The sequence below is a fragment of the Mesocricetus auratus genome, unplaced genomic scaffold (genome assembly GCF_017639785.1).
Source record: "Mesocricetus auratus isolate SY011 unplaced genomic scaffold, BCM_Maur_2.0 Super-Scaffold_100021, whole genome shotgun sequence".
In the NCBI taxonomy this organism is placed as follows: domain Eukaryota; kingdom Metazoa; phylum Chordata; class Mammalia; order Rodentia; family Cricetidae; genus Mesocricetus; species Mesocricetus auratus.
Window position 1 is genome coordinate 27,151,841 of NW_024429202.1, and position 22,994 is coordinate 27,174,834.

The 22,994-nt window shown below is 44.1% G+C and overlaps 1 protein-coding gene across 4 annotated transcripts in view; it reads left to right on the plus strand.

Moving 5' to 3' along the window:
• Positions 1 to 22,994, plus strand: part of Arhgef4 (Rho guanine nucleotide exchange factor 4) — a 138,788-nt gene that overhangs the window by 99,936 nt on the left and 15,858 nt on the right. For all 4 annotated transcript variants that reach the window (XM_040729356.1, XM_040729357.1, XM_013117343.3 and 1 more), the window contains one exon: positions 17,956 to 18,092. In XM_040729356.1, the coding sequence (XP_040585290.1) occupies positions 17,956 to 18,092 (137 nt within the window). The remainder of the gene's footprint in view (positions 1 to 17,955; positions 18,093 to 22,994) is intronic.

Here is a 22,994-nt window from a genome sequence, read left to right on the forward strand (position 1 = left end):
CACACCTCTATGCCAGTAACTGAAGTGAAGTCTTTGAAAGAAGCTTCATAGCAGTTTGTTTTATTACCTATTGTTTTTTCTATAATGAAAATGGACTATATCCAAAATGTGTAATACTTTATACTTATCACTGTTCTCTCTCTGTTTCTTATATCTATTGCTGAGGAGAAAGCATTCCTTCTAAACTGTTTAAAGATACCTGTAGCATTTTTGCAAAGAGGGGTATTTTGGGTGTGGGCAAAAAGAACCGGTCGGTGTGTTGTACAAACCTATAATCCCAGCACTCTGGAGCCTGAGACGAAGGGGAGGGGCTCAGCTTGCTGTGGAGTTTAAGTCTGATCCTTGAAGCCCACATGGTAGAAGAGCATAGCTGATCCCTGTGTGTTGTCCTCTGGCCTCCACAGTCATGCTGTGACATATACACACCCGTGCTTACTACCTTCCCACAGATAAATCAATTCATGAAATGTTTATAAAGATTTTTGGGTTTTTGTTCTGTTTGTTTGTTTGTTTGTTTTGAGACAGGATTTCTCTGTGTATTCTTGGCTGTCCTGGAACTCACTCTGTAGACCAGGCTGATCTTGACCTCACAGAGATCGGCCTGGTGAGCACTAGGATTAGAGGGGTACACCACCACTGCCTGGCTACAGGTTTTGTTTTATTTTAATAGATAGATCTGCATAGTACTGAAACATGGTCAAAACCCGAGGCTAAGCAGCACAGGCCCAAGAGGAGGAACCTATTGATGTTATTTTCCTAATGGCCATGTAGTCAAACTGCCCTCTAGATGTTTATATTCATAGACTTGGGCTGCTTTTGACCTTGGCCAGAGAAGCTTCATATCGTAGTGGGTAGTGGTTAGTGAAAAGAGTTAGTGTTCAAGGTGACACTTAACAGAGTGAGATCCTATAATTTGTTAAAGTGAAGATTTAAAATAATTTTTGTTAGCTTATGCACCCAGGATCTGCAGTTCGACTGTATTTTGTCTATTGGTATTATTGAAATTATAAGGAAAAACATTTATAGTTTGTTATTATGGATTATGCTGGTTTACTAAACTAATGGTTTCGAGTACCAGGTATGATCCTCCTTGTTGAGTGGGTTTTAAGTCCAATTAGAGAGCTCTTGGTTACCACCAAGGCATGCCTGCCACTACTGCACCCTTACGGTTTTCTGACATGTTGGTTATTGATGTGGTCCACAGGCATCATAGTTGGATAGACGTGGTTGCCTTCTTCCTTTGGAAACTCACATGTTGCATTCTGTACCATGAAAGCTAGTCCTTAGGGAGGACATATTCAGGTCAGTTCCAATTCAGGCATTTCTAGGCTCTGTATCTGAAGTGCATGGTGTCTTCAGCAACAGGGACTTACCTCCCACCTCTGGGAGGGGTCAGTCAAGGACAATGGTAATGGGTTATATGGGTCATCTGATTTGTCCAGTACAGATAGAAGTTGCTTGGCTCCAGAGATGCAGAACTCAGAGATGGGGAGTAGAGAGGCATTGGACCTGGGAAGCAGCAGCTAGAGTTTTGTGCTTGATTTGGGAGCTCAAGGTTGAACACAGAACTAAAACCTTTACTCAAGACTAGAATCCTCTGAAAGCTGTGCTTGGGTATCCAATTTCACTTAACACACAGGGACTCTGTTGTCCTGCTGAGGGTTAGAAATCAGGGTCCATGCCTTATCCTGATTGGGGGGTCCAGTTTACATCTACTCAGACTATAAGCTAGGGATTTATCTAAGAATCATACCCTATTTAGGGACAACCCAGAGAAAGTGAGAAGCATTCACAGTCTAGCTGGTGCTGGAGATGAGACCGTACAAAGAGGCAGCGCTAAAAAAACGAATGTCGGCGTCTTTTCCAGACTTGCCAGATGATACAAACCTCCTCTTTACCAGCTGCAGTGCCCACTCGTGAGAAAGCAGACAGAGGGGGAGGCAGAGAGACAGACACAATGGGGTAATTACACCAAAACCTACTTATTAGCCAGATGACTGGAATCTAGAAGATAATGGAATAATAGAGTATTGAGAATTCTTTGTTCAAATAAGCTGCCATTTAAGATCACAGCTAAAATTAAAATACTGTTGTTCTTCCTCCTTTGTAACAAAATCTAAAGCCTACACACTTTCATTCTTAAGGTTTTAAAAGTATCATTCAGAATATTTTCTTATTCGGGCAGTGTTGTAGCTCAGTGGTAGATAGACGTTTCTGTCCTGCCTGGTCCTGCAGCCGTTCAGTCCCAAATAAACACACAGAGGCTTATATTAATTATAAACTGTTTGACCTATTGCTCAGTCTTATTACTAACAAACTAAATTAACCCATATTTTTTATCTATGTTTAACCACGTTGACTTGGTACCTCTTCTCAGTAAGACATTCTCATCTTACTTCCTCTGAATCTGGCTAGTGGCTTGTCTCTGCCTTTCCTCTTCCCAGAATTCTCCTAGTTTGGTAGCCCCCACCTATACTTTCTGACTGGATACTGGCCAAACAGCATCTTATTAAACCAATATGAGTGACAAATCTTTAAAGTGAAGAAGAGCATTAATCCCACATCATAGGCAAGACCTTGGGAACCATTCCTACCACCCAAAATTCTACTTTATTTTGAAATTTATTCTTTTGACTCACATTGCATAATAGAGCCTGCACTATTTTATTTAAGTACAGGGAAGTGCTTTTAATATCTTCCTGGATGGATGAGGCATCTACTCTCTCCTCCAACTTGCAGACCATAGAGTATAAGTACTCCAGTTGTTCATGTATGGTTTTCTCTGTGTAGTCTTTAATATGCATAGCTGTTTTGCCTGCATGTTCATCTGTGCACCACCTGTGCACCTTGTACCTGAGAAAGCCAGAAGTGGGTATTGGATCCCCCAGAACCAGAGCCACAAACAGTTGTGAGCCACCATGAATGCTGGGAACAAACCTGAGTCCTCCGGAAGAGTAGCCAGTGCTCCTCAGCGTGGAGCCATCTCTCCAGGCACACTCTGTTGATTTTTAATTCAACAAAAACCTTATTGCTTTGTAGAGTCAGCGTATCTTTATATTTCCCCCCAGATATTTGTCTTTTCCTTGTCTTTATTCCTTCCTCCATCTTGCCCTTCCCATCTGCAGTCCTTGTTGGTCAATCAGAATAACCATGCCTAGTGTTTTCTCTGTGGTGTATCTGCTGATGCCAAGTACTCCAAGACTGCCTGAAATGGTTTTTACCTAAATTCCTTCATTTTCTCAGTCTGCCTGTTGACTTTCACAAAATACATGTTGGTCAGCTCTCTGTTGCTGTGACAAACTAACTGAAAGGAGGAAGGCCTAGTCAGGCTTATACTTACCCTGTGGTCAGTTGGTCCTATGGCAAGGCCTTTCATGGTAGGAGCATCTGTGGCAGAGAAAGTATACAGTGGCACAGATGCCAGAAAGAGGGAGAAGCCAGGGTCTCAGCATCCCCTTCAAGGCCATGTCCCCAGTTACCTAACTTCCTCCAGCTTGGTCCCATATCTTAGTAGCACCATAGGCTGAAAACCAGGCCTTTATCTCTGGGCGTTTGTGGAACTTCAAGAGCCAGATTGCAGTAATATTGCTGCATTGTCATCTAGTTTCTATTATTGCTGCTAAAATATCAGCTGCTGTTTCAATTTTCACACTTTGGAAGTCAAGCTGTCTCTTCAGACTCCTTGTAGTATATTCTCTTGCTTGTTTTTCTTTAGTGTCAATCATGTGGGTTTTAATTTAACCATTGTGTAGTTAGACATTCCCCAACCAGTGGCTTGGTATCTGTTGCTGGTATTGGGAAGGTCCCAGCCTCTGCTGCCAGCATGGTCCCCTCCTCTCTTCTTTTGGGTCCATAATTCATATAGATCTTCTGTTCTAGTTTCACTGTTGGTGTAATAAAATATTGTGGAAAAAGGCAAGTAAGGAGATAAGGGATATTTTTAACTTACATTTTCAATTTACAGCCCAGCATTGTGGGGAAGTCAAGGTAGGAACTTTAAAATCATCAGTCACATTTCGTCTAAGTCAGGACAGAGAGAAATGAATACACACTTGTTTGCTTGCTTGCTTGTACTTAGCTAGATTTATCCTCTCTTATGCAGTTCAGGACACCCTGCCTAGGGAATGGTGCCACCCACAGTGGACTGGGTCATTCCACATCAATTTACTTAAGACCGTAATCCACAAAAGTATCCACAAGCCAACCCAATGTAAATAATCCCTTATTAGGATTCTCTTCCCAGGAAATTCTAGACGTGTCCAGTTGACGATTTAACTAATACCACACCTTCTGAGTGTATCAGAGAACTGCATCTTCTCCCCTCTTCTGTACTTGGCATCCTTTTTCTTTATCTATGTTTCAGGCTGAATACTCCTGCTTGACCTGTCTCTCTATTAATCCATCCACTTTGTGGTTAAACACATTCACTGACTGATGGACATGCTAGCAATACCTGTAATCCCAATAATCAAGATGCTTAGGAAAAGGGTTCCTGTAAGTATGGGGCTAGCCTGGGCTACAGAGTGAAAGCCTGTACATTTATTGAGCTAGTGATCCTTATTACTGAATTTTTGAAAATTATGTTTATTGGTGTTCTTATGTGGGGGACACATATATGTGGCAGCACACATGCAGAGGTCAGAGGACAACTTCTGGGAGTATGTTTTCTTTTTCCACTGTGTGAATTCCTGCTGGTAAGTGCTTTAGCAACTGAGCACTTGTTACTGACATTTCTATTGCTCCAAAGTTTCCATGTGTTCCATTTGGTTTCACTTCTCTACTGAAGACTTTGACTTGCTTTTCACCTCTTGAAGCTAGAATCATTAGCCATCAGGGAAATGTACACCGAAACTAGATAGAACGTAAAGAAAACAATACTATTTGAAGGCAAAAACAAAAACTAAGGCCCCATCACATTGAGATTCCCACTCATCCCAACCAGAATGGCAGTCATTAAGAAAAGGGATGATAACATGCTCGTGATGGGGGTGGTTATTCACTGTAGCTGGTGGGAGAGTCAGCTAGTTTACTATGGAAATCAATATGGAGGCTCCTCGGGGGAATAACAGATATGGTTTACTCTGGGAACAAAAAAGAGTGCACACAGCCTGGGAACAGATCACTAGGTCTCCCCAAATGCCATTTTCCAATGAGGTAGCAATTTCATGAACTTTTTGTAGTAATAGAAGAAAGCTGTAAATCATGACCCTGTTCAAGTACATTGGTGGGCACACCAGGTAGGTGGGTTACAGCAAGATGGAGAGAGCTCTGCTATAGGCTTTGGATGCTGCCTATAGCAGATACTGTCAGCAGCAGTCTTAGACCTTTGATTGGTGAACACTAGAGTTTTGTTGCTAATACATTCCAAAAGGTTTTTATTTGTCACAAGGTGTTAGGTGAGCAAATAATGGCTACTTAGGGGGCTCACAATGACCCAAGATAAATTGTAAGTAAGCGCTGGCCCTGTAACATTCCAACCTCTCCACACCACTCAAGTTATAATGAGCCTTTGCAGACACACCAGGGATTCTCGTTCACACACACAGTCTAGCTATACCACCCCTGGGTATGTTTTTGAGGGATTCAAAGTCAGCATACTAGGGAGACAGTTGCACATCCATTTTTATTGCGCTAGTTGTATTATCAAAACAGTCATCCTTTAGCAAAGGGATGGGTAAAGAAGATTGTTTTATATAATGAATTTCATTGAGCTATAAAGAAGAATGAGGTTGTGTTTGCAAGAAAATGGGTATAACCAGAGACCATCATATCAAGCAAATTAAGACAGATTTAGAAAATAAATATCATGCATTTTCTCTGACTTATGGATCCTAGATTTAATACACACACACACACACACACACACATATATATATATATATATATATATATATATATACATATGACATGAACTTAGAAATAAAACTGTCTATGGAAACAGATAATGAATGGAAGATGGAGGGGGAGGCAGCAAAGTGTTCATGGAGATTATTGGAGAAGGAAGATGCTCACACTACATTATCTACTTGTTATGGCCAGGACCTAACTTTTCTGTTGCCTGTCCTTGGTTGCTGTTCATTACATTACGGTGTCTTTCCTCCAAGTGTACCTGTTCATTCTGTATTGAAGGATGAGCAAAGTGTTTGCAGAATACTTTATGGCTTTGAATGTTATTTTCCTTTTCTTGAGAGAGTTCATATTTGCCTTTTGCTAAGTGACTGCTGGCTAGGGTTCCTTTAGTTCTTTGTCCCAGGACTTGGAGCTAAGCAGGTCTTTCACTAACCAAACTCCACTCAGATCACCATTCAGCTCCAGCACAAAGCAAGATGCCCCATGCTTGTGTCAGGCTCCTTTCTCTCCAACATCCTTCCTATGTTGTTACAAATCTGGTCAGCCCCTGAGACCCACCTCTGGTTTTATAATAAAGATTCAGCATTCTCTGTCCCTGGGGAGGGACAGCCATGTGCATTGATTATCAAGAACATTCAGAGAGAACCTTGGAAAACACTAAAATGCATTGACGACACATTAAAGAATGAAGACAAAGCATTTCCTTTTGGAGCAATTTGGCAAAGAACTAGTCCGATTTTTATTTCTCCAGTTCTCTCCCAGTATCTTCTATCTGCAGGTTGCAGTTACTGGCCTAGCCATAGTATGCCAGTTATGTATGTCTGTGCCTTCCTGAATACTGATGACTGACTGTCCCCATGTCTGCTCCTAACAAAGGGCTTTGTTCTGTATTTGACTAACACAGAAAGCATGGCATGGGGAGAGGATGAGGGATGGATTACTGAAGTCTTTTACAGAGCTTTACAAGAGAAGAAGTTGTTTATTGACCTCAGTGGATCCTGAAGAACTCAGAAAAGCAATCAGTACTGCAAACAGATGATATCACATGATAGCCATATGTTGTTTCCAACACTTATGGTAGATATTTGTTCAATAAGATTGAGATGGCTTAGAGGTTCAGAGCACTGGTTGCTCTTCCATAGGTCCTGAGTTCAATTCCCAGCAGCCACATGGTAGCTCACAACCATCTACAATGGAATCTAGTGCCCTCTTTTGAAGTGCAGGCAGAACATTGTATACATAATAAATCTTTAAAAAATTGGTTCCCACCTGTTTGCTGATTTTAGCAAACAAGCACCACAGTGCACACACACACACACAAACACACACAAACACACACAAACACACACAAACACACACACACAAACACACACACACAAACACACACACACAAACACACACACACAAACACACACACACAAACACACACACACACAAACACACACACACAAACACACACAAACACACACACACACACACGCACTCTGGGTCAGAGCCATGGAAGAACACATAATCCAAGATTAAAACTGTGCATTGACTTGGAATATTAAAGCTGTTTACATGGGAAATTCAATCCTTGTTCTCTTAAAGGCAGATTAAGTTTAAACAGTAAGATAGCAGTTGAATACATAGGTTTAAAAGATCTCAAGGTGTATTGCTAACTTGGCTGTGAGGTCCAGCTGAAGTTCAGTCTTTTGGTGTCAAGAGAGATCTTCCTAAAACTGTATCACTGTAACCCTGGACACTTGGCTTCCATGCCTGAGCATGTATGTCTTCTGATGTTCTTTTAATTTCTATGGCTTCCTAGTGACTTCAAGTACATATGCATATTTTGAGACAAAAAGTCTCCTGTGTCCCAGGCTGGCCTCTGGCTAAACAGGCTGTAAACAGGATGGTCTTGGACTTCAGATACTCCTGCCACCACCTCTGAGTGCTAGGGTGACAGGAGTGTGCCACTGAGCCCAGTTTCCAAAGTGCTGGGGCTGGAACCCAGGGCTTCATGCATCCCACCAACTGAGCTCTGTCCCCAGCTCTTCAAGCCCAGATTTAATGTCAGCTTTCTCTTACTGTTATTCATGAGTAGATTATTTGTTTTTTTAGGCAGGCTCTCACTGTGTAACCCTGCATGGCCTGGAACTTGCTATATAGATCACCAGGCTGGCTGTGAGCTACAAAGATCTGCATGCCTCCACAGGTATTGAGATTAAGGGCGTGCTCCTCTGTGTCAAGCCTTCAGGAGTGGAGTTTTAAATTACAGGCTGCCACAATCACAGGCAGAGATCTGTTGTGCTTCTCATTTCTGCATGTATTGCCATATGCAATCCAGTCCTGCTCATTGTGGGCACCTACTGTATTTTGCCCTTTTATCCAGCACTAAACACCTAGATTGCTGCCAGTTGGTTCTGGTTAATTTAGAAGAATTCTATTGTTATTTAGATGGTTCTGAAATTTCAAATGCTGTCTGTTTAGAACTATCCTTTAAAAGACTGCTAGCCTCCTACACAAAACCATCTGAGGTAGAAATGCAAGGAGTTTATTTTTCTTTTTTCTCGTCATCTCTCTCTCCCTCCCCTCTCCCTCTCCTTGTGTGCATGCATGTGTGCCAGGGTGTATGCGTGGAGGTTTGAGAACAACCTTGGCTGTCAGTCCTCACCTTCTACCTTGGTTAAAATAAGGTCTCTCGCTATTGGTCACTGCATTCACCAGGAGAGCTGGCCCACACATCCCCTTCTCTGCCTCCCATCTGGCCGTAGGGATGCTGGGATTGTAGATGTATGCTACCCTGTCGGGCTCTTCATGGCTTCCGGGGGGTCAAGCTCAGGTCCTCATGCCTACATGGCAAGTACTTTACTCACAGGACCATCTTCCCAGACCCTAAATTACCATTTTCATTGTTTGGTTGGTTTACATTTTCTCTTCTGGTAACTTTGTTATTTTATGCACATTTTAGGATATCAATTCACTTTTAGTAAGTTTTTTTTTGTTTTATTTTTATATATTTGGAATAAGAAAGTGAGAATTGTTAGCTCTCAAGGGAAATGGTTTAAACCTTAAGCTATATAAATCATCATAAAAGAAAAGGACCAATAAATACAAAGGCAAATGGTCAAATTTGAACTTTCCAATTTAAGTCTGTTTTTCAAAAGATTCCCCTAATAAGGTTTCTTATTGTAGACCAGGAAGTAGTATTAAGCCAACTGGGCCACAGAGAGCTTTATAGTAGCTTTCAAATGTTAAAGGATTGGAGGCTTCATTTGTTTTATGGTTCTAAAGCAGGTTGCTCAGTACTTAGTCTCTGTAATGACTGCATAGGAGTATTGTCATCTCCAGGTGTTTAGTTTCTGTTGACTCGGTTCAGTGTCTGCTATCAGTCAGGGTCTCTACCGGGTGGCTGGAATACAGTAGTGGACAAGGCACATATGAAACTTACAGAAGGCTCCGTTGTTTAAAAGCTTGTTTGTTGGGCAGTGGTGGTGCACACCTTTAATTGCAGCACTTGGGAGGCAGAGGGAGGTAGATCCCTGTGCGTTCAAGACCAGCCTGGTCTACAGAGTGACAGGACAGCCAGGGCTATTATATAGAGAAACCCTGTCTCAGGAAGAAAATAAAAAGTTGGAATGTTTAAAGGACATTTTTTAAATAAAGACTTTGGGGCACAATTCTTCATATAAAGGTCTGGTTACAGCAGTTAAGCCCATCTCATTCATATCTCCTTACTCCTGCAATGTGTCACTTAAGCTGTGGGAGCTCTTCGCGATGTTGGCCTTTGCCATGGGACACAGTGAGTGAGCTCTTCAACACTGCCTGATGGTCAACATTCCTGGTTAGTGTGTCTTACAATGAGCATTCCAGCCTTTTGATTTTGGATATCTTGTGGAATTCTTTCTTTGTTGATTTTGTTAGTATGTCTTCCCATGTAACACAGAACTGGCTTCAAATTCATGATCTTTCTGCTTTAGCCTCCCGCCTGCTGAGAAAACAAGTGTGTAGCACTATCCCCAGGTCTGTGTAACTCTTAGTGAATAAACCAATAGGACTTCTAGTTACTACATCTGCTAAATAGACATTTTCATATCCCCAACTCTGTACAAGACATTAGTATAGGGGCCAGGAGACCCAAGGTGCAGTGAGTCAGTATCCCTTCTTTTAACCATTCTGCAGCATCACTATCCCTTCTTTTAACCATTCTGCAGCATCATTATGATACTGTGGTCCTAGTGAGTAGTGCTGGTGAGCATAGCCTTAATGATGAACATTTGGTTCTGCCTTAGCATCAGCTGCACATGATGGGGAGGCAAGGCAGCCAAGGACTGTCAGCCAAGCACTGTGTGCCTGGAGGTCAAGGTCATACTGTCATATGTGAGTATTCTAAGCCTCAGCATTATAACAAATGATACACAGGGAGATGCCTGGTGCCTCGTGGTCTCTGCTTAGATGCTGGCTTCTCTTTGCTTTCAAGTCTGAGAGCCATTGTTTGTGGTTTATTTTGTACTTTTTGAGATGATGTCTTTCACTGAACCTGGAGCCTACCATTTAGCAGGATTAACTGACTGACAAGGACCATGGGTTCTCCTATCTCTATTTCTCCAGCACTGTTGTTACAGACATGCACCCTAGCTTTTAGGTGGGTGCTGAGGATCCAAATCCAGCTCCTCGTGCTTGCACAGCATCCGCTCTGCTGACTGAACTGTCTCCCCAGCCACTTCTCATCATTTCTGCAGCTCTAAGCAGAGTCCTGGCCAGGACACTCAGTGCACACTCATGGATGGGACTCATTTAGGCTGAATTGCCGCAGGGCAGGAGGATAAAGCTGTCTAGCAGTCTGTCTAGCAGACTCACTGGCTGGGTAGAAAGAACATAGCCCATCAGCCTCTGAGCTCATCCTGACACTGAGTGTGCAGAGACACCGGTGTCAAGGCTAGGATGACCTTTGCTGACCTCTGAGTGGGCAGCGGTCTGCCTTGACTGAGCTACGGTGTGGCAGCAGCTAGGCCAATGCTGAGGTGTGGAATCACTGATGAGGAACCCCCTGTGACAGCCAGCCTACCATGCAAGGCCGAGCACAGTTGCGTGTCCATCAGCTGATGACTTTCACACCAGCCTCTCAGCAGCAGGCATCCGTGCAATTAATGGGCTTAATGAGGAAGAACAGAACTGGGTCTGGACAGTGGTGGTTGGAGTTTGTCCAGGAGGCCCTCACAAGCAGTTTTGACAGCATTGGCCTTTAAACCCCCAACTTCCAATGATCTCAGAGACATCGTCATCAGAGAATTATGGGAGGAAGGGATCTTTATCACAGAGTTACCAAACACGCTCAGGGCCAGGGCCACCTCTGGCTTCCTCCCATATTAATACTCTGCTGTCAAGCCTATGCAGTGAGCATTTTTCAATAAATACAGAAACTGTGTTTTTCCAGCTCAGGAATTTTCATTTGCTTTTTGGTTACAGCTTCAGTTTTCTTGCCATTTCCTCTTCCTTTGTGTTTTGGAAGGCTTTTTTTTTTCATGTATTTGAGCACTGCTGTGTTTTGTTGTGTTTGTATGTGTAGGGGTATGCCCCATGTGAGTGTGTGTCTATGTGTATAGTGTACATGTATGTGTCTGTGTGTATGGGTGCATATGTGTACATGTGTGTTTGAAAGCCTGAGATCAACACTGGGTGTCTTCCTCTACTGCTCTCCACTTCCTTTTTCTTTTTCCATTTTCATATGTGTGTGTATTTAACATGTGTGTATATGCATGTTTGCACATATGTGGGTACACATGGGTATATGTGTGCCTGTGCGCACATGCATGTGGAAGCCCAAGGTTCATGTCAGGAATCAGCTTATTTCTTCCCTATTATTCACAGCAAGCATTTTACTGATGAGCCGTCTCCCCAGCCACTTGTCTTTGTTTTGTTGAGACACAACACTATTTCACTATGTAGCCTAGGCTGGCCTTGGCTTCCTCATGCTGGTATCACATACGTGAACCACCCATGCTCAGCTCTGCTGTTTCTATATTATTGAAGTGCTGGTCTCTGTTAATTGACATCCTTCTTATCCATCATCTTCTCCTGTTTTTCATATGGCCAATATATTGAGACTGTGTCTTAGTCACTGAATGATGGACTATGTTTGTCTGGATTCTGTTATGTTTCTTAAACATTTTAAAAATAATTTATTTATTTTTATTGTATCTACATTTGTGTCTTGCCTGCATGTATGTCTGTGTGAGGGTATTGGATCCCCTGGAACTGTAGTTACAGAAAGTTGTGAGCTGCCATGTGGGTGCCGGGGACTGAACCCGGGTCCTCTGGAAGAGCAGCCAGTGCTCTAAAGCTCTGAGCCATCTCTCCAGCCCCCTCTTTAAAAAGTTTATTTAGTTGTTTATTTATTATTGAAATGATAGAGGGCCTCCATTCAACTCCCAGAACCCACATAAAATCCAAGCATGACAGTGTGTGCCTGTAATCCCAATACCGGGGAGTTGGAGACAGGACAATCCCTGGGACTTGTGGGCCCCTCGGTTTAGTGAGCACTTCTGTTTCAGAAATGAGGTGGAGAGTGACTGAGGAAGACACCCAAAGCTAGCCTACGGCTTCCACATGCTCTTCACACACGCATAAAGACGTACATATGTCACACAAGACATGGAAAGACATATAGAGTAGATGTTTGTGTGTGTTGGAAGAACACAGACCTGAAGCAGCAAGGATCTAGGTATGTATCAGTCCCCTGCCCTTCCCTCTGTGGCCCAGTGAAGTGCCCTCACAGCTTCAGAGCTCTCGCTCTCTCTCTCTCTCTCTCTCTCTCTCTCTCTCTCTCTCTCTCTCTCTCTCTCTCTCAATGAAGACAAACAAAAAATTGGATGAGAGAGGAGCCAATGAAAATGTTTCTTGATTTTTTTTGCCCTAAGAGTGGAATAAATAGTCCCGGTATTCTTACACACTGGAGTCTGCTAGCCATCCACCCCAACCAAACTCAGTTTGGGCAGGAGAATTAGTCTAAGTCTCATCACTGTTCAACGCCATTCCACGGGAAAGAGAGGAGAACTATTTTGACAAGGAGACAAAAATGGCCATAAGCAAATTGCTTCATCTGTCTTGAAGGATGTGCCCATTGAAGAGACAGCGTCAGAGCCAATAAGGAAGGGGGAAAGCAGCAGAGCGAGAAGCAATGTATGTAAATCCTGCGTGTCTCCAGCAATATCTCAAGGCTTGCATTCCCTGCATCAGGACCATAAACACATCCCTCAATGCCACCCCTGGAGAACACTGTTTTTGTTGTTACTGTTTTGAAACAGGGTTTCCTATGGCATAAGTTGGCCTTGAACTCACTATAAAACCAAGGACGGCCTTGAACATCTGGTCTTCCTGCCTCCACTTCCTGGGTGCTGGAGGTGCAGGGCATGTATTGTTCTGCCCAGTTTATGCTATGCTAGAAGTTGAACCCAGGGCTTCCTGCATGCTAAGCAAACACTCTCATAACTGTGTGATGCCTGCAGCCCTAATGCATACAGTATCCACAGCAATGGCTGCTTTGGCTTCATCGACACTGATTAACTCAGCTTGGTCAGGAGCTTGTGGAGCCGAAGTGGGATAAGAAGAGCAGAGGGCAATGAGGCCTCATTGGCAACAAACCATCGTGGGTTGTCATGGGAAAGACTCACGCTCTCAGATAAACGGGGCCTCCAGATTGCGTAGTCCAGGTGTGTATTACAGACCTTCTGACTGTTTGCAGAGTGGGACGGAAGCTCAATGGGGACACCAGCTGGAAGGCTCTCGGTTACACGGCAGACAATGACATGGCCTACTCCGGGGGCTGGCAGAAGAAGGATAAGACATAGTTAGGTTCTGGATAATAAAAAGAAAAGGAGGGGCTGAGAGATTTGCTCATTGGTGTGGGTGTGAACTGTGTGAAAATGACAGGAGTCCAGGGTAACTCCTAGAACTTTGAGGTCATTGTGGTAAGTGAAATAAGCCAGTCTGAAGAACAAAGACAAGTACGGCTTGTTTCTCCCTTCTGTGGGAGAGCAGAGAGGGTAGGGGGAAGGGGCAGCATTAAAGCAGCAAGAGGAGAAGTGGGAAAAGGAGGAAGAAAGGGAGGAAAAGGAAGGAAGGGAAGGAAGGAGAAAAGGTATGAAGGAAGGAAAAGGAAAGCAAGAGAATAGAAGGGGACTGTAAGGAACTTTCCTGATTTTATGACTTTCTGCCTAAGGAGGGCGAGAGGTGGCCGGAATCCTCGCCCCTGTAGTTCTGGCACTCGGGAGACTAAGGGAGCGTTGAGAGTTCAAGGATAGCCTGGCCTACTTAGATAGACCCAGCCATTAAGAAGAATGAATTCGTGTCATTTACAGAAAAATAGGAGTTAAGAGTGCTTGCTGCTTTTGCAGAGGACCTGAGTTCAGTTCCCAGCAAATAGCTCACCTATAACTCACCTGTAACAATCACCTGTAACTCTAGCTCTGAAAAAGCTGGTGATTCTGGCCTCTGAGGGCACCAGCACTCAAACATGCCCAAGCCCACACACAGGCAACACACATCCACATAAACTCGCTGGCTACTGAGCAATAGTTCTCCATTCTCCCATACTCCCATACTCCTCCCATACTCCCTGGGGGCTCTTATTTATTTTCTGCTGTTAAGAGTTTGCCTGTCCGGATCTCGGGGAATCCTGAGGAAGATGGGGAGGAAGGATTGAAGGAGCCAGAGGGGTTAGGGATACCACAAGAAAGCCCGCAGGATCAACTAGCCTGGGCTCACAGGAGCTCACAGAGTCTGAACTGAGAACCAGGGAGCCTGCATGGGACCAACCAAGGCCCTCTCTGCATTTATGTGACAGTTGTGTAGCTTGGTCCTCTTGTGCGTCTCCTAACAGTGGAAGTAGGGGCTGTCTCTGACTCTTTGCCTGCTTTTGGGACCGTTTTCCTCACACTTGGTAGCCTTTTCCAGCCTTGAGGGGAGGTGTCTAGTCTTGCCGTAACTTGATATGCCATGCTTGGCTGATATCCATGGGAAGCCTGCCCTCTTCTGGAGAGAAACGAGGAAGTAGATGGGGATGGTGAACAGAAGGGAGGTGAGAGGATTGGGAGGAGAGAAGGGAGGAGAAACTGCAGTCAGTATGTAAAATACAGATGAATAAATATGCAAGTTTGCCTGTCCGGACACCACAGTAAGTGGCGTTTAGTATGGGTTCTTTTGTGTGTCACTGAACTCACTTAGCATAGTTTGCAAGGTTCATTTCTTCTTCATGATGCATAATAATGCACTATGTGCTCATTTCCTGTTCCCAGCCCTCTGCAGTGTGGAGTCGACTGGTTTGCCTCTTATAATGCTGTCACAGACGTTGGAATCTAAGCATCCATCAGAGTCTCCGATTCCATGTTTTGAGGAGCTATGTTAATCAAGGTTTTCTAGAGGAACAGAACCAAAAGAATGAATATAAAGAGTTTATTAAGTTAGCTTATGCAATGTGGCCAATTTAGTAACGCAGCTAGCTGTCTCACTTCTGAGAGGTCGAGAACCCAGTATTTTCTTAGTTCAGGAGGTCACGTGCCTATGCAGTTCCAATCTGGCAATGAAAACCTGGAGGGATCCTGGAGAGCTCAGGAAAAGCTGGTTCCTGAGATCTGTGGTGGAATCAGCAGCAGCAGCAGCAGCAGCAGCAGAGTAATTAACTCCTCTGCCACAGGCAAGGCCAGTGGAACAAAACATGAATAATCTTCTGCCAGGCCCCCTTTTATCTGGGCTGTTTCCAACGCCTCCTCCCACACTTGTTGTAGGTCCCAGCCAGTTAAGGTAATTCTGCATCTGAGGCTCCCGATGATCAGGTGGTTCTAAATTGCGGCAAGTTGACATGTGAAACTAGCCATGGCACAGGGTATGCAGTAGATTATATGTGAACTTTGTGTGTGTGGCGTTGTGTGCCTATATGTGGTCTATGTGTCTATGTGGGGTGTACATGTGCTTAAGGCCAGAGGTGGATGTCAAGTGTCTTCCTCAAACACTTTTGTTTTATTTTGAGACTCTCTCTCTCTCTCTTTCTCTCTGTCTATCTCTCTGTCTCTGTCTCTCTCTATCTGAGTCTGGGCTCACCAGTTAGCCAGGCATCTCCTTGCCTCTGCCTCCCAAACAGTGGGATGGTAAGACAGTCACTCATACCTGGTTTTCTTTATTTTACATGGTTCCCGAAGACCGAACTCAGGCCCTCATGCCTGCACAGAAAGCACTCCGCCAACTGAGTAGTCTCCGCAGCAACTATGCATTATTTTAGAAAAACACTGAAAGGGTCTTGCTCTTCCACACCATCTTCAATTCTTTCCCATCTTTTGTTATTCTTATTGGTTTTACATTAATCTCCTAAGGATGTGAGAGAGATCACTGTGCTTTGACTTGCATTTTTCTCATGATTAGTGACCCTGAGTATCCTTTCTTTTAAAGTTTATCTATTATTAATTATGGGGAGTGGTGTGTGCATTTGTGTGCAGTGCCCATGGAGTCCAGAAGAGGGAGCTACAGGTAATTGTAAGCTACCCAACATGAATGCTAGAAACCAAGCAAGAACTCTTAGCCACATTCAACAAAAGGGCAGAATATAAGTTAGTTAGGGTTTCTATTGCTGTGAAGGGACACCATGACCATAGCAACTCTTATAAAGGAAAACGTTTAATTAGGGCAGCTCACTTGGAGTTCAGAGGTTTAGTCCATTATCAGCATGGCTGGGAGCAAGGCAGGCATGGTGCTGAGGAACTGAGAGTTCTCATATCTTGATCTGAAGGAACAGGGAGTGAATTGAGGCACTGGGCATGGCTTGAGTATATATGAGACCTCAAAGCCCACCCAACAGTGGCATGCTTCTTCTTCCAAGGCCATAAGCACTCCAACAAGGCCAGATCTCCTAATAGTGCCACTCCCTATGAGCTTACGGGGGTCAGTTACATTCAAACTCTAACACGCATCAACATGTAAAATCATACCCAGTCAAAGTGCAGAGTTGTGGATCCCTGTCCTAATGAACACATCTGCCAAAACGTTCCTGAACCTCAGGCTGAGGGAACATTGCAGAGGAGGAGCAGAAAGAGTGTAAGAGCCAGAAGATCAGGGAGTTTGCTGTGAGACCATCTCCTAGTGATGTCAGAAGTGACATTCAGTCCATACCCATGAAATCTCACCAACATAACTGCCCAAACACGAGCCCAGCAAGGGTGACACCAATAGACTTGCCAAACTGGGCAGGCAACTGAGGAAAGTTGGGAGTGGAGAGGTGACCTTCCCCGGGGAAAAGCACACCAGCTGGTTGTCCAGTGCTGACAGTCAGCCCTGAAAACATACATAAAGTAACATTGTATGACCCAATGGGTTATATTTAGTAATATATGTGTATATATAGATGCATGTATGTATGCAATAGCAATTAGTGGGCAAGTAAAGAGTCCATGAATTTTGAAGGAAAGCTGAGGGGGCTGTATGGAGAGGTTTAGAGAGGAAAGGGAAGGGGAAAATGTTGTAATTAAATTACAGTCTCAAAAATAAAAAAAATAGTTACATTTTTGGCTCAAAAATCACATTGTGTGTGTGTGTGCCTGTGTGTTTGCGTGTGTGTGTGTGTGTGTGTGTGTGTGTGTACTTGTGTATGCATGACCCATGGCATACATATAGAGGTCAGAAGACAACTTGTGGGAGTTTGTTCTCCCCCTTCTACCATGTAGATCCCAGGGATTGAACGTGGCTAGTCAGGATTGGTAGCACACACCTTAACTGGATAAGCCATCTCAAAGGCACCCAAAGATTAACCTTTCTTCTTAGGTCTTCTATGTCCCTTATACACATTGATAAATGACTTTTAATTGAATTCAACTAGAGATGTCTTGGAGGATGTGCCCCAGCCAAGCCTGGCGTCTCCTTGTCTACCAGGTGGTTGTGGCCCAGGGCTAGGCGACTTGCAGTACTGATGTCAGTGACCAGTGACTGGAGCTTTCCATCCAGCAGGCAAGGATGGCTGGGCATAGTAGCTCCTGACCTTCTCCTTCCTCCCAAAGAAGTAATACTTGTTCTGCAATCCCCACTTGCTTCCTCCCACCTCCCAAGCTGACGCTCTTTGCCTGCTGCTGTGTCTCCTTCCAGGGATGCCCGACGGAACTCTGGACACTGTGTGCACAGACGAAACAGGCAGTGAAGAGGACCTGTACGAAGAGCTTCACAACTCCGGTCACCACTACAGCCACCCCAGAGGAGGCGGAGAGCAGCTGGCCATCAATGAGGTAGTGTCAAGGAGGCTCACCAGTGGAAAGAGGGCCACTCAGCAGCCCCGTGAGTCGGATGTGCAGTTGTGTTCCAAGCCTGTGGCATAGCTGGGGTACACACAGCACCCTTTATCCTGTGGCTGTTATCCCACATGAGGCATCTATAGTACTGTGTGTTTAAGGCAGAGCTTTCCTGGGTTTGCAGAGAGTCTGGGAGCAGGAGCAATGCCACGTAGTAGTCCTGGTGGAGAGAGTGGCCAGGTCTTCCTGCCACTCCAGTTCAAGTGACAAATTCTAGGTAGACTGTGCATGAAGCAAGGGAAAGCTGAAAAACTGGTTTGCCTCCTGTGGACACAAGATCGGAGTATTGCTGTTGCTATGACAACCATGTACCACTTAAAGGTTTTTCAGTTTCCTAGCTAAACAGACAAAATTAGTGAGACATTTCATCTGGGCAGAGCTACTTTCCACTACAAGTTCTCCTTTCTATTTTTAATTGACACATATGTGTGTCTTATATTTTAGTATGACAGGTAATGGATATACCCATTGCCTCAAAAATTTACATTTTTTTATGTTGGGAACACTCAGAACCTCATCCACTAGCTCTTTTGAGTGTACGTGTGCATGTGTTCATATTGTATGGATGAACATACGTGTTCATGTGTGTGGTAACCTCAGCTGTTGGTCTCTAGTCGTTGTCCACTTTGATTTTGGGGTTTCTCACTGACCTGGAGGTACTCAAGAAGGCTAGGCTGGCTGGCAGGCTCTGCTTCCTCAGCTCTGGGACCACAAGTACATACCATCACACCTGGCTTTATTTATTTTTTTAACGTAGGTTCTGTGGATCCAACTTTTGTCCTCATGTTTTTAAGTCATGCAATTTACAGACTGCGATATCACCCAGCCCCTCTTTTATGCTATTCTGTGAGGGGGGGCACATGTACATGAGTAGACATGAACTATGCACACATGCAGAGGCCACCAAGTCAAGATCTGCCTGTTTTTGCCCCCACAACATGGGGGTTACAGGTGTATGCAGCCATGCCTGGCTTTTTACGTGGTGCTGGGGAGTCAAACTTAGGCCCTCATGCTTGCAGAGCAAGTATTCTTAACCACTGAGCCATCTCCCCAATTCTTAATTAAATGCATCAGGGCTATTCCACTGTGCTACAGAGTTCTAGAGGTTATTCCTCCTATCCAACTGCCCCCTATACACACACAGTAGCCAGCCATTAACTAGCATGTCTTAAGGCAGGATTTTTTAAGCTTTGGCTCTCCGTTAAATGGGCACACACACTCCCGTTTCTCACTAGGGAGAGGTTGGAATGTAACTGACAGTGAGCTTGTTGTCCTGCATGAGCAGGGGATCTGTGTGTGTGTGTGTTTCTGCCTCATGGGAATGAAGGTCTTGCTGTACTAAAAAGGGCTTTCATCGGGAGATGATTCACAGTCGGCTGTGATATCTGTGAGTGGACAGCAAGTGGACCTGTCAATGATGAGGGGACAGAGACACAGCTCCACTGTTACCCTCAGCAGCCTGAGGTGTTCCCCTAATCTTTTAGGAACCTCAGCTCAGGCCACACCTAGATTTGTGGCTCCAACACAGAAAAGAATTTCAGGCGTAGGCAGTTTGTGAAGTGGCGTCCGGGAACATTTTAATGTAAACTTAAGTTTAAGTGCTGAGGGAGAAACAGAGATGTTCAGTAAGAAGGATGCACATAACCAAGTGTGGGCGTGGCCTCAAGGGACACTCACCACTAACGCCTTAGTATTAGCTGTACGTTCTATTTTGGTGGTCCTCGGATGGCATCTTAAAAGGTTGCTAAGAAACCTTTCTTCCTCTCCCTTTTTTGACAAATGCGATTTAGGGACTCTAGATGTATGCTGGGTTATATTATAACCATGTATAGCTTTACATATGTATATATACATCCAATATAATCGTAACCTGATAACCAGGAGCCACTAGGGTTGCACACAGGGTTAAGACCCCCATGTCCTTTCTTGTAAATGCAGTGTCTGGTGAGAGTCCTAGAAAGTTGCAGGTTTGTAGTTGAGAAAGAAGAAGGGCTCCCCTGGAGACAATAGACTTCATGCAGATTCCCGGGTGAGGGGCCTTGGGAATGCTAAGTACATGCTATACCACAGGGCTATACTCCCAGCCCCCAGTCTTTCTCTACAGCTGACCCCCAAGAACTCTTTCTATGGAGCATTCTCATTTATAAACAGAATCCAGAGATGATGGTGGGGCTTTGCTTTATAGAAGCAAGCTGTCTTCCTCACCTAGGGCTCAGAGCCAGGAAGGGGATCCCAGGTACCCTATGTGTGTGGTATGGAACATGCAGTAGGCAACTGAACGTTGCTTTCCTTTGATGTGACACAAGAGGACCAGGAGACTGCGTGGGGACAGACTGGAAATATGACCATAACTTCCTGTGGCCGGTTCCGAGTAGGTCTCAATAACAATGACCATAGTGAAAGACCCAGAGAAGTCTGTGGCCACGCTCCTTGACTGTCCGCCCTGACACAGTGCATTGTTGGGGTTCTTGTGTTTTATCGACCCATTTCCTTCCCAAGATGAAATTTTGGAAAGGTGCACGTTGAGTTTTTGAGCTCTTCAGTTCTAGACAAGGACGTCAGGCACTGAACTCTGGCTAAGGACACTCAGAGCCAGGACTAGCATACAAGAATTGGAAGACCGGGCGGTGGTGGCGCACACCTTTAATCCCAGCACTCAGGAGGCAGAGGCAGGCGGATCTCTGTGAGTTTGAGACCAGCCTGGTCTACAGAATAGGTTCCAGGACAGGCTCCAAAACAATACAGAGAAACCCTGTCTCGAAAAATAAAACAAAACAAGCAAACAAAAAAAGAACCGGAAGTTCTGAGACAGGGGTTCAGCGAGGCAGTGCAGGTGGCGAGCTCATGCGGCAGGCCCTGTGAGCAGACAGAGGTGGTGTGCGTGTGGGGAAGGCCTTCGAGAATAGTACACATGGGGTCCTGAGGAGTTCCATAAGCACCAATTGCACTCCTTAAAATAGTTTACTTCTGCCAGGCGGTGGTGGCTCATGCCTTTAATCCCAGCACTCAGGAGACAGAGGCAGGAGGATCTCTGTGAGTTCGAGGACAGCCTGGCCTACAAAGCTACCCAGAGAAACTCTGTCTCGAAAAAAAATATTTACTTCTTTGTGGACTCAAGGTCTTTCAGAGGACAGCTACTCAGGGATGGGAGCCTCTTTCAAGAGATGCAGTGGGCCATGCAGGGAAAAGGCTGCCTCCTTATTCATGAACACTCCACAATGCTTACCTCAGTGGAGCCACCAATACTTCTAGATCCTAACAACAACAACAACAACAAAAGCAAGAGGTGGGTCTCTAAAGGAGACAGAGGAAGGGCAGGCCAGGCACTAAGGATGTCCCCCAGATTCCAGGGAGTGTTCTGGCTAGTCAGCCCATCAAATTGTAGCTCTGGGATTAGAGTCAGGAAAGATTGTATGCTTTCTGATTTGCTGAAGGCATTGCGTGCATTACTCCGAGATATTTTATGTTGTTTGTGGCTATTATAAAGGGTGATGTTTCTCTGATTTCTTTATCAGCCCATTTATCGTCTATATATAGTAGAGCTACTGATTTATTTTTAGTTAATCTTGTATCCTGCCACTGTGCTGAAGGTGTTTATCAGTTGTAGGAGTTCCCTGGTAGAGTTTCTCGGGTCACTCATGTAAACTATCATATCATCTGCAAGTAGTGAAAGTTTGACTTCTTCCTTTCCAATTGTATCCCTTTGATTTCCTTTTGTTGTCTTACTGCTCTAGCTAGAACTTCAAGTACAATGATTTGATATGGAGAAAGTGGACAGCCTTGTCTTGTTCCTGATTTTAGAGGAATCTCTTTGAGTTTCTCTCCATTTAGTTTGATGTTAGCTGTTGGCTTGCTGTATATAGCTTTTATTATGTTTAGGTATGTTCCTGTTATCCCTGATTTCTCCAAGACCTTTATCATGAATGGGTGTCGGATTTTGTCAAAGGTTTTTTCAGCATCTAGTGAGATGATCATGTGATGTTTCTTTTTCAGTTTGTTTATACGGTAGATTACATTGATGGATTTTCACATATTGAACCATCCCTGCATCCCTGGGATGAAGTCTACTTGATCTTGGTGGATGATTTTTCTGATGTGTTTTTGGATTTGGTTTGCCAGTATTTTATTGAATATTTTTGCATCAATGTTCATGAGGGAGATTGGTCTGTAGTTCTCTATCTTAGTTGTGTCTTTGTGTGGCTTGGGTACCAAGGTAACTGAAGCCTGGTAAAAAGCGTTTGGCAATGACCCTTCTGCTTCTATTGTGTGGAACACTTTGAGGAATATTGGTATTAGCTGTTCTTTGAATTTCTGGTAGAATTCTGCACTGAAACCATCTGACCCTGGGCTTTTTTTTGCTTGTGAGATTTTTGATGACTGTTTTTATTTCTTTAGGGGTTATAGGTCTATTTAAATTGCTTATCTGTTCTTGATTTAATTTTGGTAAGTGATATCTATCCAGAAAATTGTCCATTTCCTTTAAATTTTCGAATTTTGTGGAGTACAGGTTTTCAAAGTATGAACTGAAGATTCTCTGGATTTCCTCAGTGTCCGTTGTTATGTCCCCCTTTTCATTTCTGATTTGGTTCATTTGCATGTTCTCTCTCTGCCTTTTGGTTAGTTTGGATAAAGGTTTGCCTAGCCTGTTGATTTTCTCGAAGAACCAACTCTTTGCTTCACTGATTCTTCGTATTGTTTTTTGTTTGTTTGTTTGTTTCTACTATATTGATTTCAGCCCTCAATTTGATTAGGGCTGAGTTTGCTTTTTTTGTTGTTGTTGTTCTAGAGGTTTCAGTTGTGCTGTTAATTCTCTAGTGTGACTATTCTCCAGTTTCTTCA